At 38.4% G+C, this 15,292-nt stretch overlaps 1 protein-coding gene and 1 pseudogene across 1 annotated transcript; both read left to right on the forward strand.

The window, feature by feature from the left end:
* The first annotated feature begins 1,463 nt into the window (after positions 1 to 1,463).
* On the forward strand, positions 1,464 to 11,667 carry LOC144633473 (WD repeat-containing protein 13-like; annotated as a pseudogene).
* Positions 11,668 to 13,825: 2,158 nt separating this feature from the next.
* LOC144633979 (uncharacterized) lies at positions 13,826 to 15,287 on the forward strand. The gene is made up of 2 exons (XM_078492914.1): positions 13,826 to 14,495; positions 15,013 to 15,287. Exons 1-2 carry the CDS (start codon positions 13,859 to 13,861, stop codon positions 15,261 to 15,263), a joined length of 888 nt encoding a protein of 295 aa, XP_078349040.1. The 5' UTR covers positions 13,826 to 13,858; the 3' UTR covers positions 15,264 to 15,287.
* Positions 15,288 to 15,292: the final 5 nt, after the last annotated feature.

The raw sequence follows: 15,292 nt of genomic DNA on the forward strand, positions 1-15,292 counted from the left end.
TGTAAAATCTTGGGTTTTGTGTGAAATGTTACCCAAAAACCTTTCTTTTTGACCAAATCATCAGTAATTCAGATTTTTACATTTATTCAGTGTGCAAAATGTGTGAAACAGACGTATTACCCAAATACCTGACTTTTTGACTATTAAAACCATGAGTAATTCAGATTTTAACATTTATCCAGTGTGCAAAATGTGTGAAACAGTCGACGTATTTTAACCGTGTGCTAAAGAATTTACTTGTACTTTGTATACCTATTCTTTGGAAATAAATAAAGTGTGAATTATAATCAATAGTGAGAAATTTCTGTATTTCTGTCTGAATGGGTGTGCTACGAAACGATCTTCTTAGTTGCAATTTGTTTTAGAAAGTCGGATGGTTTAGTACGTTTTGTAATTGTCCAATGGATTTGAGTAAGTTTTGAGAATCCGGCTGTTGGGTTTCCAACAGGCAGTGAAAAGACTGACATTATTTTCAGATAGGAAGTATCCGGTCTCAGTAGATTCGCTGTAGCTCGCCTGTTATGCGAGTGTTTTCTAGTGGAACTCATATACATGTATAATTGTTTTTATAAAACACCGAATTCATAGCACAGTGTGTGTAATAGGGTTCACAACGTGCGGCTGCGAAGGAGACTACCCCAAAGATTAATACTTTTGAAAAAGGAATCGTAAACTCCCGTTTTCCTGCGACCGGAAGCAACCTAGCGACGTTTTAGCGAAAAGTGTATGTTTACTTTTAACTTGTGCTTACAAATTCCCTAACAACTGTTCCTTCTCTGCGTTGCTGGCTTTATAGAAAGAATGTTCTAGTTCAGAGCAACCATCTGTAAGTTTTCTCCTCTCCAACCGTAAGTATTTTCGACCATTTTTTTTAATATAATTATATAAAAAAAACCTACGACAGCGTATCACCTGCGTTTTTTCGTACTCCTAACAATAAAGGCAAAGTGTTGCGTGTATAAAACCTGAAAGGTTTGAAAAGCCATCCGTTAGGCGGCTCCGTTCTCCAAAGCGAACGAGGAATTAATCAAAATGTCTTCGGATAAGGGTGTTTACAAGCGAACACTACTCCTTAGAGCGGAAAGTTTGCCGCAAGCTTGAAGGGCAAACATCAAACCTCTACGAGGAATTAATCAAAATGTCTTCGGATAAGGGTGTTTACAAGCGTGAAAACTTACAAGGTCACCCAAACACTTTGTCCTTATAAGAGAAATCAGTAAAAGTGTATGAGAGAGAGAAAGAGAGCAACAAGTGCAGATAGGCGTATGTGTTTCTTTAATTAATCTGATCAATTTAATAAATGTATAATCAAAAAATATCTCTCAAAACGTCGCACAATTTTTGGTTCAATGCTTTGTGACTTTGAATTAATTTTGACACAAGTGGAAACCACTGATCTACTTAAATATTCAGCACGTTTCATTCAGAACCAAACTACAGTCGGAGATCAACTTTCAACCTAAATGGGAATTTCACTCAGCACATTATTGAAGGGTCCAAGAGAAACTAAGAGCAACGTTAAAACTGTTTACGAGCTTTATTCCTTGGAGCGAAAAGTTTGTCGCAAGCTTGAAGAACAAGCATCAAAACTCTATATAAACGCACTTAATGACGAATGTCTGCCGATTATTTGTGCGGTGGACAAGAAACAAAGGTTATTACTTAACGTGGATTCGGCGTCCAGCGACGAGATTAGAAAAAAAAAAAAGAAGTTCTTCACGGAGATTACCTTGAAGAACTCGTCAAGTTGCTCGCCGAGAAACTAAACAATGTGCTGGGAAACACGACAACTGGAGACGAAGAAAGCCTGTTTACGCACGTTGTGTTCGCCAACATGAGTGTTCTCCGCATCGATCTGTTTGTTTACCACCATCGTTTCAGACTCAGTGACAGTCTCTGTGAGTACAACAACATTCTGGCTTATTTCGTGCAAGTTGGATTACTGGATATAGCAAAGGCTCGACCACAGATTCTAATTTACGAACTTACTAGAGCAACGGAACATGACAAACTGTGCGAGGCTAGCAACAAGCTTCAGGCGCAAGCAAAGTACATAGAGAGACTGTATCATGCACTACACCATCTAGCCGCAGCAACTACAGGTAAGAACACGAGCTTTACAGTAAAAGGTTAGAACCCGCGAGTAATAACCTGCACTTTCCCAAGCTAGCTTAACCGCTTAAAGATGCAGGTTCTTACATAAATGTTAATAAGCACAAAATTTAGGCTATTTAGGTTCGTAATAGGTTATTATTTTCTGAAGAAAAATTTACCTTTACATTTAGTGGTGTTCAGCCTTTTCCATATACGAAATTTTCATACCATTTTATTCGTAATGTGATTGTATCATCTCTTCTAGGCATCTCCAAAGACTTATTTTATTTCCTTAAAAGTAAACATTTTTGATCGATTATACAAAATAATAACCTATTTCCAAATTTAAGGCTAAAGAGGTTCTTATATAGAGAGAGGATTTCTAACTGGCACATTTTAGCCTAACAGCTTCTTAAAAATTAGGTTCTTACTCGCGGGTTTTTACTACTGCATTACATTGCTTATGCATGGAAACCAATGTTTCGTTACTGCACTAATTATACACGTTGATAAGTCATCCTCGACAAACAACGCGACAATCCATACTCCATACTTATAAAAATTAACCTGAAAATTTGCCTAAGATAAATGATGCATCTCCAAGTTTTTTTAAAAAAAATTAATTTACATTTTTCGATCTATGAAAAACGTTTGTTTACATTTCGAAAACGAGGGAGATTGGTACCGACAAGGTCTAAAGAAATTGTGGCACCTTGCCTTCCTTCCCTTTCCAGCTAGAATGCCACGTTTTTTAAAACACGATCAATACAGCAACTTGTTGTTACCTATCGTGGGGAAGGGGTCTCCGTTAACTTGCGAAAATGATAGGATTTTGCTCAAAGAACAAAGGATTGTAGACCTCTATATAAAAGAGATCTACATGGAAGGTTTTATTACAATGGGTCCGAGTATCATTTCCCCCGCTTACTGTGAATCGGTAGGAATAACCGCACAACACCGTCCCCTTTCCCTCTTAATTTTTTGGGCGTTTGCTATTTCACAGTCACTTATTTTAAGTTTTATCGCTTGCTAATAGCAATTGTTACGAGACCGTTTTGATGCAGTAATGTTGGTACTAAAACTTCTTTCTCGTTAAAGGAACTGTGCATTCGAAAAAGAATCGGCCTTTTCAAGAAACCAATAAAAAGAGGTAAGAATGGTAGCATGTGTTTGGCTAGTTTTGGCTTTGTTGAGACTTGTTTTTCGCGAACTAGCATTTGGAAGGGCAATGTTTGCGAGCCCACGGTTTAAGCAGTGGTGTTGCTAAGTAACATGACGTATACCGCTTTGCTGACATGACAACATTAACTGAGCTCGTGCTATTTCTGACTGGACAATAACAGTCGGAAGCTATTCGTCGGGATACGTTAATCAGGATCTGCATTTCCTGACTGAGAAGCACCATTCTGATTCTCTGAGTCGAGCCTGTCATAATTTGTTGTTTTGTTTTGGTTTGGTTTAGTGCTACAACACGAGACGGAAGGAGTGTTAATCTCAGACAGGGCCAAAGCTCTAATGGAATGCTATTATACCATCATTTTAACCATCATTCTGAAAGTGGTGAGTCAGCATAAAATAAGACGCCGGACAGAGAAATTGGCAAGTCTTGGGACATTTTTCTTGACAGAATATTGAAAAAAATGTCTTATCAAATATACTCGATAAAAATGTGAATTAACCCAAGCAGTTTGTCAAATCACCCGTAGTCCTTGTCCAAGGATGCCGGGTAGATGCTTTTTAGTAAATCCCCAAAATTTTAATTTTTCCTTCCACGTGACAGGGAATAAATAAAAAACGGATTTGTGCTCATTGGTGCCAAATAAACTCCCTTACGCTTTGTATATAGCAAATTGGTCAGACTCCAACCAGCTGGGATTTTTAACAAGTTTCTGTTCTATTTACAATATTTGATTGTTTATTTAAACCTATTTACAGTGTGCTAGCGCAACAGTGATAAATAAACTGACACCTAAGTAATTTATTTTTGTACATATTTTTTTGCCTTTGGTCTTCGATACGTGTAACCATGAATAATCATATTTTGTCTAAGAGCACTCCTTGCAATTAAATTATTGAAAATATACATGACAAAATATTGTTCCTTTACAGTAACTGCGATAAAGTTTGCTCGTGGTGAAAAGTACCGCTTGGCATGTAGCTCCACTGATGGGACGCTGTCTGTCTGTGTTCTTGTGCCATCACCTGCATCTGTGTCCTGTACTCTAAGAGGACACACAGCAGCCGTAACGGGTAGGTACTACTTTTAAAGTCGAACGTGACAAATGACACGCAACGCGCGACATAGAACCTATTGTTTTTCAGATTAGCCTAAACAGGTTCTTACATTAAGGGTTATTAACACAAATTTAGGCTAATTAGGTTCTTAATAGGTTCTTAATTTCTAGAGAATTGAGTGGTATTCGACCTTTTTCTTGTATAACATTTGCATTACATTGCATCTGGGGTAATAAGGCTTCTAGGTTACGTATCCGCAAAGATCCAGAATGTTGACAGAAATAATTGTTTTGTCAAAATTATAGCTCTGTAGCGTTTTCCAAGACCGAGTTATACCAAAATAATGTTGAGAAAATTAGTGTTTAGTATGCAGCCGCATGCAGTGTTTGTGTCCCTCGATGGGGCACAAATATGGCGGTCATATAATTGTAAATTCAGTAACGTAGATTCTACCATTATAATTATTTGCTTTCAGTTAAAATCATCTTAGATATCTCTTTAATTCTAAATTATTATCACGTCTAAAAATTAAAAAAAATGAGATAAAAACATCCGTTTTTGTGACAGTTAAGAAGCACGTTTATCCGGGACATTACAAACTTCAAAAGGAGTTATCTCCTAAAGGCCCGGTAATACGAGCAACATTTTTGTTCAACTTGTCTCGCAACATTGTTGCATTGCAAGTTGAACGAGTTGTTGCCCGTATTACTACCGCGCGCTCAACTTGTCTCGCAACAAATTTCGGTGTTGCAAGTTGAAATAAATTGTTGCAAAAAGTAGAACTCAGTTCTACTTTGTGCAACATGTTGCTGCAACTTGCAACATCGAAATTTGTTGCGAGACAAGTTGAGCGCGCGGTAGTAATACGGGCAACAACTCGTTTAACTTGCAATGCAACAATGTTGCGAGACAAGTTGAACAAAAATGTTGCTCGTATTACCGGGCCTTAAGCGAAGTACTGAGATGACACTAAAATTTGCACAGGGGTTTAAGTTTTTTATGTCTAGAACAGGCGAACAGAATAGCTTTGTAGGATTAACAGTTTAGATTTTAAGATTTTGATGACGTCAGATCACCAATTACACCTGACAAGAACAACTATTGATAATACTATTATAAATATATTCCATCAGACTTTGAGTGGACAATGAACAATGACATGATAGCGTCTTCGTCGTTGGACCGTACCACAAGAGTCTGGAACCCAGAATCCGGGTTTTGCTTACGTGTACTCAATGACAACCAATCCAGTGGTGTGATGGCGTGTAGATTTCAGCCACTCGATAACAACATGCTTCTTGTATCCTTTTAAAGGACCTATATCAGTCGTAATTCTTAGTCGTTACCATAGTATCCTTGTTTTATTTTACCCTTCTTTGGTGCTTTCTTCTTTAGAAAACTATTATTTCGAACATGTCGAAGCTATTATGGTAACTTTGTACAGCAGAAAAACAACTTTATATATCGCGACATTGCTTCTTTTAAAACTGATTTTTTTTGCTTGGAGCAGCGGATCGAATCGTAAAATTAAAACCTCAGAATCGACAAGAGATGTGTGCACAGTTTGAAATTTCGGTTATGTTCCACCGCGGTCAAACGACAGAAATATGCAAAAAATAAGAAAAGTACTGCAAAGATAAGGTTTTAATTTTCACAGTTAAAAGTTCGATACATAACCGGTATCCTAAGGGTTTACTAAGTTTTTTGGAGCTTTACTAAAAAAGTTCTACGTGTTTGAAAATAGCGATATGCGGACTTGTCGGCGCCATTTGTCAAAGCACTTTGGTTCGGATGCGAAACATTTAAAAAGTAAAAACTCTGGTTTACCTAAAAGAGTGGGATTATGCTTTCCCTGGCAACTATTTTTATCTATCCTTGCTCGTAATAACACTTCAATTTGAACTAAAAACGGCGAAATGGAAAGAAAACCTGCCTGAGACGTTTGACCGCGGTGAAGGTTCATGTTAGCTTGTTTTTAAAACATAAGTCCACAGTCCAGGCCCTTTTCTTTCTATTTGTACTATATTGTATTTTGTGTCACCCCCCCCCCCCCCCCCCCAGAGTTTCTTTAACAAACCGACAGACTGGCAACCAGAAGGGCGACTTGAATGTTTTCAATTTGTGTACTTCCAAAGTTTATAAGGTAAGTCATGTTAGATGAACTAAATGGAAGTTTAAGTTTTTGATTTATAGGAATTGAAATTATTACTATCAAACATAACATGGGCGTTATAAGTATCCAAGAATTTATCGATATAACTAGTTAGCTGTGGGTCTTATTATAGTCAGATCATTTCCTAAGTTCTCATTAACTGAATGTCCTCTTTTGGTTAATACCATTTTGGTGAAATTAGGTTTTGTTCATTTCAGCAGCTGAAAGAGTTACGCAAGTCTGTTACCAGTGCGAGTGCCCTACTAATAACTTAATACCTGAAACTCATAACCCTAATACCTTTGTTTATTATTATGTTGGAAATTTAAACACACGTTTCTTTATCTAATGTATATGTAGGGTGGCAGTGCTAAAATGTCAGCTGGTGCTAAATCCATGGAGTTTAACCCTTCGGGTGCTGTGGTCTGGGTGGGAGATGAAAAGGTACGATACAAATAACTGTATTGTTATTCCCTGAAGAACACAAATTGAATTGAAAAGAAGTTCCAATTTGAAAAAGTCAGCTGGTTAGCTATCAATCTGATGACTTCTTTCTTTTATACCAATGCGTGTCTTCGTAACAAGCGGAATCCTTGTATTTAATAAAGCCAGTTTTCGTGAAGTCCAACTTGTGACTCAGAATTGCGGGACTGAAATTGTATTACTTAAAGGTTATAAAAATAGGTTGTACGCCTGAAAAGCAATTCACATGACACCATTTCAATTCTAGGGCTTCATATACTCCTTTGGCTTTCACGTGGAATCTGGGAGATTGGTCGAGGCCAAATGGTAAGATTATGTAAAGCTTTCTATGTTTCCTTCTCTTAAATAAAGTTAATCGTTCATTCAAACCCAGTTTACTCTGTATACTGAAATCTAGCCGTGTTGACGAGTGGCTATGCTAATTGCTTTTCTTTTTGAAAGACTAAACTTTTGCATGGGTAAGAAGCGGTATCATGGCTATAAGGCGGGCTTTACGATTATGTTATAAAATCAGCTTGTCATGCGCCAGTTGAGCTACAAAGATTGAAATTAAAAGAAGCTAGCCTGGCCGGGAGGCTCTTGTCCCCCTGCACAAAGCTCACTGCTTTTGGTATGAATGTGATGACTTAAAGTCAGTCAATCAGTCCGTCAGTCAGTCAGTAAGCCAAACAGCCAAACAGTCGGTAAATCAGGCAGTTCGTCAGTAAGACTAATAGTCAGTCAGTCAGTCAGTCAGTCAGTCAGTCAGTCAGCCAAACAGTCGGTAAATCAGACAGTCCATCAGTCAGACTGATAATCAGTCAGTCAGTCAGTCAGTCAGTCAGGTATTTGGACAGTCAAACAGTCGGTCAATCAGAGAGTCTGTCAGTTAGTCAGTCAGACAGCCAAACAGTTGGTCAATCAGACCAATCCGACAGTCAGTTGGACTAATAGACAGTCAGTCAGTCAGTCAGTCAGTCACTTTGCTCCGATGAAGGGCTAACGCTCAAAACGTACGCATTTCCAAATTCGCCACGATAGTTTACTAACCTTTAAAAACTTTCAGTTGATAATCAGCTAAGTGTTTCACTTGCCCGTCGGTCGGTCAGTTGAAAACTGAACACCTGATATTGAATGGTGGGGCTCGACAGAAGATTCTTAATGAATAAGGAAAAATAAACGCTACACTGATATGCTTTATAATTACGCAAAGCTGTTTATTTCTTTCTCTAGCATGGTTATAGCATACAATAGGCCTGTGACCTCCATCTCATATCGCAGCTGGATGAGCCGTGAAGTTTCCAACAACCCAATACTGCTTGTGAATGTCGCCATTAACCTTCTTTGTCTTTACGGGTCATTCTCTAGAAAGATTGTTTTTGACTTTCTTGGATCAGGACTCTTGTAAATTCGGCCTAGCTTTTCTTCAAAACTTTTAATTAACACAAGAATAGGCAAATTAGGTCGATTTTTAATAATCGGTGTTTGCTAATCCACAGATCAAGAAAAAGTGAAAAGGGAAGGGAAAAGATCCCTGAGAAAATATATACAAAAAGCTGATGATCTCTTCAAAAGGAGAATGATTACATGTTCACCCTGTGAGAGTTTGAGCCTTTTTTGGAAAATTATTAGCGGACATGCAATTTTTGAGAAGCGTGGAGCCGGGGAGCGGGAAGAGATGGGATGGAATTGGTAGGAAGGCGAAACAACAGCTGCAAAAGATCGAGAGGGGTGGAAAGCTATTTTGAATGGCCTCAAGTGTGCTCCAAAGCGCGAAGAGGTTAAGTGAAGTCATGCAGTTTTTCAGACACATTCTTGAAAAATCTTTGTCATTATGCATTTTATGATGCATAATAGCATGACACTTAATCACTACAATTTAATAAAGAAATGTAAGGGTGACGTTTACTTTTAAAGCCATTTTAGGGAACACAAAAACAATCACACCATTTTTTTTAGGGGAGCGGGACGGCTGTACACAGGCTATCACACCAAAGAAATTTTTAAGAACAAATTACAAGAAATTTCAAGATACGTAGGAACCTTACAAAAGGGTGTTGGTGAAACAGATGATTAATAGATTGGAGCTATATCAACTGCCCTTTGAATTGACGCCATTTCTTAAAGGCTCTTTATGTATCAATTAAAATTGATGCACATATAATTACTATTTAATTTGTATTTATTCTCGCATAGAAACTAAGCAGGCTGTCTTTCATTACTCTTTGTTTCAGGGTTATTGATAATGAAGGTGGTTTGAAATTAAGAAACTCATTTTCCATTGGACACAAGAGCTATGACATACGAAGTTCATTTTGCCCGGTGACATCTTCCATGCATGGTTACGCTTCTTTTGGTGAGAACTACTTAAAGGCAACCTCCACTCCTATGACAAATTGACGTTGAATTGTTTGAAATAATGCCTAAATTCCAAATTTTACAGGACAAGAGAGAAATAGAATTTTATAGCAATAATAAATGGAAAAGATTATTGCTTTTAAATTTCCCGCGCGCCGCCATTTTCGATTTTATGACGTGTAATGGTTGCTCAATTGTTTCAAACAAAAGATATTTTACTTATTAATAGCAGCAGCAACCATTACACTTCTACTGATCCAAAATGGCGACGCGCAGGAAATTTAAAAGCGATAATCTTTTCCTTTCTTTCTTACTATTAAATGTTATTTCTCCCTTGTCAGGTAAAATTTAGAGTTGACATTATTCCAAACAATTTAACATTAACTTGTCGTAAGAGTCGAGTTTTCCTTTAATAAAAACAAAAGCAAAAAGCATTTATGATGCTGTCATGAAACACGACGGGTGTTTGATATCACGAGAGAAATTTGGAAAGAGCGAGCCGTTGCGGAGGAGTGTTTTTAACAATTCTCAAGTGTTAAATGACAATATCATACACGGGTTTGGCTTCTTTAAATGTCTAATGACAGTTGTGCAATCAGAAACCTGCAAATTTAGTCAAAAATGGCTTATAATTCTCCCTCTCAATTCCAACGCTGGGGCGATCGTGGTCTATTAAGCCTGGTTTTCACGGTGACTAGCGACGGAAGCACAAGCGCAATTACGCAAAAAGGACAAATTTTGATCCTTGTGCTTGTGCTTGCCGAAAATGCAATGCGCTCGTGCTTTTGCTTGAGTCGAAGCCGTTTTCACGGTGAAATAAGAGCTGTTATCCTTGCGCTTGTGCTAGAGTCGCTAGTGAAAACCAGGCTTTAGCGAACAGTTACCGATGGAGGAGAGAACCAATCAGATTCGAATTCGTGGATTTGCAATCATAGAACTCGATAATTTTTTACTAATAATTGCGGTAACTGACATATATGCAGATGTTTAAACAATTTGCTCTGTAAAACTGATAGTTATACTCAAATAACGGTACAGTGCAAATCGCTTATCGCTTAAAAATAATCTATTGAAAAAAACAACAACAAATAAACAAACGCGGAACACAATCGCGAGGGAACTCACGTAACACACTGCTCATCGTTTTGTTTGTTGGTTAGCACTTAATCAGTAGACCGCATTGTGTCAAATTGTGAACTATTTTTACACTTTCTCTCTCTCTCCTTAGTAAGCGGCAGTGAAGACATGGCGGTATATTTTTTTACATTTGAGAATGCAGAGACACCACGTGTAACCAAGCTTTTTGGTCATTCGGCACCAGTTCTCGACGTCTGTTGGAACTATGACGAGACGCTAATGGCCTCCTGTGATGTGAAGGTATCTACACAAGTGTTAAAGGAACTATGTCACGGGGATTTCGCAGATTTTTGGTCTAAACTGTTCTGAAATTAGTGGTAGGCAACTTAACCCATAAAAAACATTATCTTTGAACATCTAAAGGAAGCTTAAGATATAACCTTAATTTGCGGATAGAAATCAAGCTACGGCTATAAATATCGATTTTTTGAAGACGCGCGGAAACAACTTGAAAAAGTAAGTCTTACGTTTCAAGTTGCAATCCGTTTTCATCCGAGCCATCCGCAGCCAAAGATGCTTGTTAACAGTTTCAGTGCTCTAATGTAGCAATTGTTAATAAAAAATTGACCATTATTTTTAGGTTTCCTGCGACACAAATATAAATTTTAGCTGTTCAAAAATCTGGTAAAATCTGGGACATAGTCCCTTTAGGCGTGCTTTCTGGATTTCAGCTCCAAAGTTAGAGGGCACGGTCAAATGCAGGGAATTTATCTACAAATAAAAAGTTGACAATTGCTTTTGGAAGGTGATGACATCCGTGATTGCCACTGTTTTCAGAAGCTGACAAAAGTGAAATGGACAGGATTCTACTGTTTTGCTATTGAATCATTGTTTTACTCAAGCAAACAAGACCCTGTAGCAGAGAACGATTGAGCTCGCAGTATTTTAAAAAAGTGTTGTTGCTAAGTAACAAGACGTATCCCCATGGCAACGAGCTGATGAAATATTTGCTCAACAGGAATGTAATTTACGTCAAATTGAAAGAAAATGCAGTCAGAATAAATGCTTAGAACATTATTTCACAATTATTACAGCGTTTGTAATGTAAGTACCTAGGCGAAACAACTTAAAAGTAGCCCTAGCACCTTTAAAAGGCTGTTTTCGTAAATTAATTGTAGTATTTTTGCTCTGTTTTTGCTTTAATCTGCATCCTGTCCGCGGCACTTGAGAAGGGCAATGTAATGGTATGGCGAAGAGCAAGAAGAAAAACATCTGATGACCTGAAATAAAATGGTTTGGCCGTCAGTCAACCACTGCTTGCTGTTCTTCTGTGCACAGTGTGACACACCGTGACATGTAGTGCGTGACATGTAGTACGTGACGTGTTAGTGCTTTGGACTATAGATCAAGAGCTGCGGGTTCGACTCTGGCATTGGTCCTTGAGTCCTGTTCTTGGACAAGACATTTACTCTCGCAGTGCCTCTCTACACTCAGGCGTATAAACTGGTACTAGCAGTATAGACTAACAACACGTCCAGGGGGAGTAGCTAGAACCAATATATGTCGGTTTACTCTATACAAAAACTGGAGTGAGACCAGTGTTGAGGATCTAGTGGGCTCCTTCTATCCTTAGGATGTACGTGTATACCTTCGACAGAAAATGGTAGCTCAACATGCCTGCAGTAGAGATAGTGTATCTGCCACTTTAGAAAACGGTTTTCTAAACTTTCACTTCAATAACCCCTTAAAATACTTAGATGAGTCAATCGTTCGGATGCTCCGCTTAAAATATTTTGAAAGGGCCTTTTAAAAACCTTAAAGACAGTTTTTTATACTTCAACACTTGAAATCCCTACTCTTTTACATGCTTCTAGCCTGAAAAGGCAACCCTTTGGCGGAGTTTTCCCGTATAGTCTACTGCAGAATTATACAGGAGGGGTTTTCCCTATATAGTCCACTCCATATCGTATCAGGAGACTTAACCTTGCAATAGAATACTACGCACGTCAATTTTTGACCTTAGGTTGATTTAAATTATAGTAATTCTCGTCACAAAGTCTGAAATTTTATGCAAACGACACTTAAGACCGTATCGCAGTGTTCTTCAGCAAACTGTACAGCAGAACTGAGATGAGCACGAATACTGATCAATGTAGTTTACTATTTTATTTGAGCTTAATCTGACATGGATAGCGTAGTGAACAGAATAATAAACTTATGATGATAAAACAAATTTAGTACATTCTCTTTTTTTAACCTTTTCACCTCCAAGCTCGGAATGTACATTCTCCTAACTGACTGTCATACATTTCTTTCAATGATAGGTCGGAGAATTTAGTAGTACATCAGGATACATATCTCCTGGTTGATGGCTGCCTATATTTTCAGAAAAGTACGCATTAGTTAAAGGGCCACTGTCACGAGCTTCACTTCAAAAATTCAAGAGCTTTAAGACGTATGACAAACGTACAAATAGTGGTCCAGTTTTGGCAAAAATTACTATGCCCGTATACTGAAGCTATAAACAAGTGATACTTTTGTAATGCTATCAGGAACTTTAGATCTCAACTTGAAAGAAAAAGTTAGGCTGACTTTTTCAAGTTCGGCCCTTGTTGCCTGGAAAAACAGCTAAAAACTTACAACGGCTCCCCTCTTCCCTCAACAACAATTTACGCCATATCTTCATCTTGATGATCTAGGCGCATTTCGTGCACGAGCGAGAGTACTTCGCCAATTTTAGTACTTTTACTGAAAAGCAAAAAAATCCCCGTGAGTGTCTCTTTAAGCGGCATCTTACACCATCCCGTGTTTGCAAAGAATATACCGTAGAAGCTCCGTTACTAAGCCTCACCTCTCTTTTAAGCCCTCTTCTCCAATAAGCCTCTGCCCCTAGCTGCCGCAGATGTTTATTTTCTTTAATAAGAACCCCATAACTATTAAGCCCCCTCCCCTTCCCTAGATGGTAGATCATGACAGTTTATGTACAAGAAAACAAGGCAAATTTACGCTTTTAAAGGTCTCCATCCACCACATTTACTTTCTGTTCTTGATATTTTGTGAAAGTGTTTTACTTAGCAGCGCTAAGCCCTCCATCATTTAATATAAAAGGGAAATCGACTTCCGGTCTTTCCGCATGGTTTCTGATTTTTAAGTAAAGAGTGTTCTTCCTGTTTTTAGCACCCAGCCCGGGCACATTGTACTCTTTCAACTTCTTATTTTTTGTGAACAAAGCGTTAAGGGCCCAAAAAAGGACTACATCTTCATAGTGGACCTTCTTCTGGCGCATCCTTAAAGTTAATCTCAGAATTAAAAGTCTCTCATGGGCTCAGTCAATGCAAGCTGATTTATTTATAAAGCCACTTACGTATGACGCTTGTGAATTTAGAATTTAAAAGTTAATTGCATTGATCCGCATCATGTCCTCTTGAATTCAGTCCAACTTTTCGTTACAACTTAAGAATTCACTGATTGACGTTCAAGATGGGAGTATCATTCAGCAGTGTATTAGACGAAAACGAACGTAAAAGCGACATAAATGCGATTCACGAACTCTACTCCTTGGAGCGGAAAGTTTGCCGCAAGCTTGAAGAACAAGCATCAAAACTCTACATAAACGCACTTAATGACGAATGTCTGCCGATTGTTTGTGCGGCAGACAAGAAACAAAGGTTATTACTTAACGTGGATTCGGCGTCCAGCGACGAGATTAGAAAGAGAATAAGTGAAGTCCTTCACGGAGACTACCTTGAAGAACTCATCAAGCTGCTCGCAGAGAAACTAAACAATGTGCTGGGAAACACGACAACAGGTGAACAAGAAAGCTTGTTTACGCACGTTGTCTTCGCCAACAAGAGTGTTATTCGCATCGATCTGTTCGTTTATCACACTCGTTTCAGACTAAGTGAAAGTCTTTGTGAGTATAAAAACATTCTGGCTTATTTCGTGCAAGTTGGATTACTGGATATCGCGAAAGCTCGACCACAGGTTCTGATTTACGAACTGACAAGAGCAACTGACAGTGCCAAACTAAACGATGCCTGCGAGAAGCTAAAGGCCATGGCAAAGTACACAGCGAGACTCAACTACACAGTGGTAAACATAGCCAAGGTTCCTGGGGGTAAGTGCAATGGGGTAAAAAAAAAATATCTTGTTCCCAGGGAGATCCCAACAGAAATCCCTTGTTTTGTTAATGTTCCCTTGTTTCAAATTGGAGAGAAAATGATCGCATTTATTCGGCAACTTCAATCGGAATGGGCAATTTATTCGAGGACCATTCCGTTTTGCGTCCATTTCTAATTTTATACCCGACCGTTCTTTCAACCAACGTAACACAAAGTACCTGTCGTTTTAGTAATTTGCCGCATTGCAGTATGATTGTGGGCGCATTGATTCACTTTTCATGTCGCCATTTTGTTTTCGACATTTTATTCTCATTACTCTTCATCAAACATTTGTTTCTATTATACTTTATTTATAACTGGTGAAGTTTCACAGCTTTAGGCTCAAAGACCATGTTAAAAAAATAATAGAAGTGGTGCCTCTGAATGTCAATTGATTTAATCAGACGGAAATAATAAAAGGGTTCCCACTTTTTCCAGTTTTACAAAATTGACCCAGATAACATTTTATTTCAGGCAACAACTGTACTTGTGGAGTTAAGAAGGAGCCGGAGGGAAGTGAACAAAGGAGCCCCTGCTTACTGGACAATTTAACCTGGGGTTTATTTGGCAAACTCATGGCCTTAACAATCACGTTTGCACTCTGCTCCGCGCTGACTGCACGAGAATATCGCTGGTGGAGTTTATCGAATATATTGTTTGGCATCAGAGAGCTTAGTAAGCGACAGTTGCCGGGATTGTATATTCTTTATTTTAGTCGACGGTAAATTTTCACTGGGAGAGGCAAGTGTGTATT

This window comes from Oculina patagonica, chromosome 12 (genome assembly GCF_052425735.1).
Source record: "Oculina patagonica isolate OP01 chromosome 12, crgOcupat, whole genome shotgun sequence".
Lineage (NCBI taxonomy): Eukaryota > Metazoa > Cnidaria > Anthozoa > Scleractinia > Oculinidae > Oculina > Oculina patagonica.

Bases quoted from the DNA above. Each gene is read 5' to 3' on its own strand.
- LOC144633979 (XM_078492914.1), top strand. From the start codon at position 13,859: ATGGGAGTATCATTCAGCAGTGTATTAGACGAAAACGAACGTAAAAGC. The intron at 14,496-15,012 runs GTAAGTGCAATG...ATTTTATTTCAG, and splicing joins CATAGCCAAGGTTCCTGGGG to GCAACAACTGTACTTGTGGA.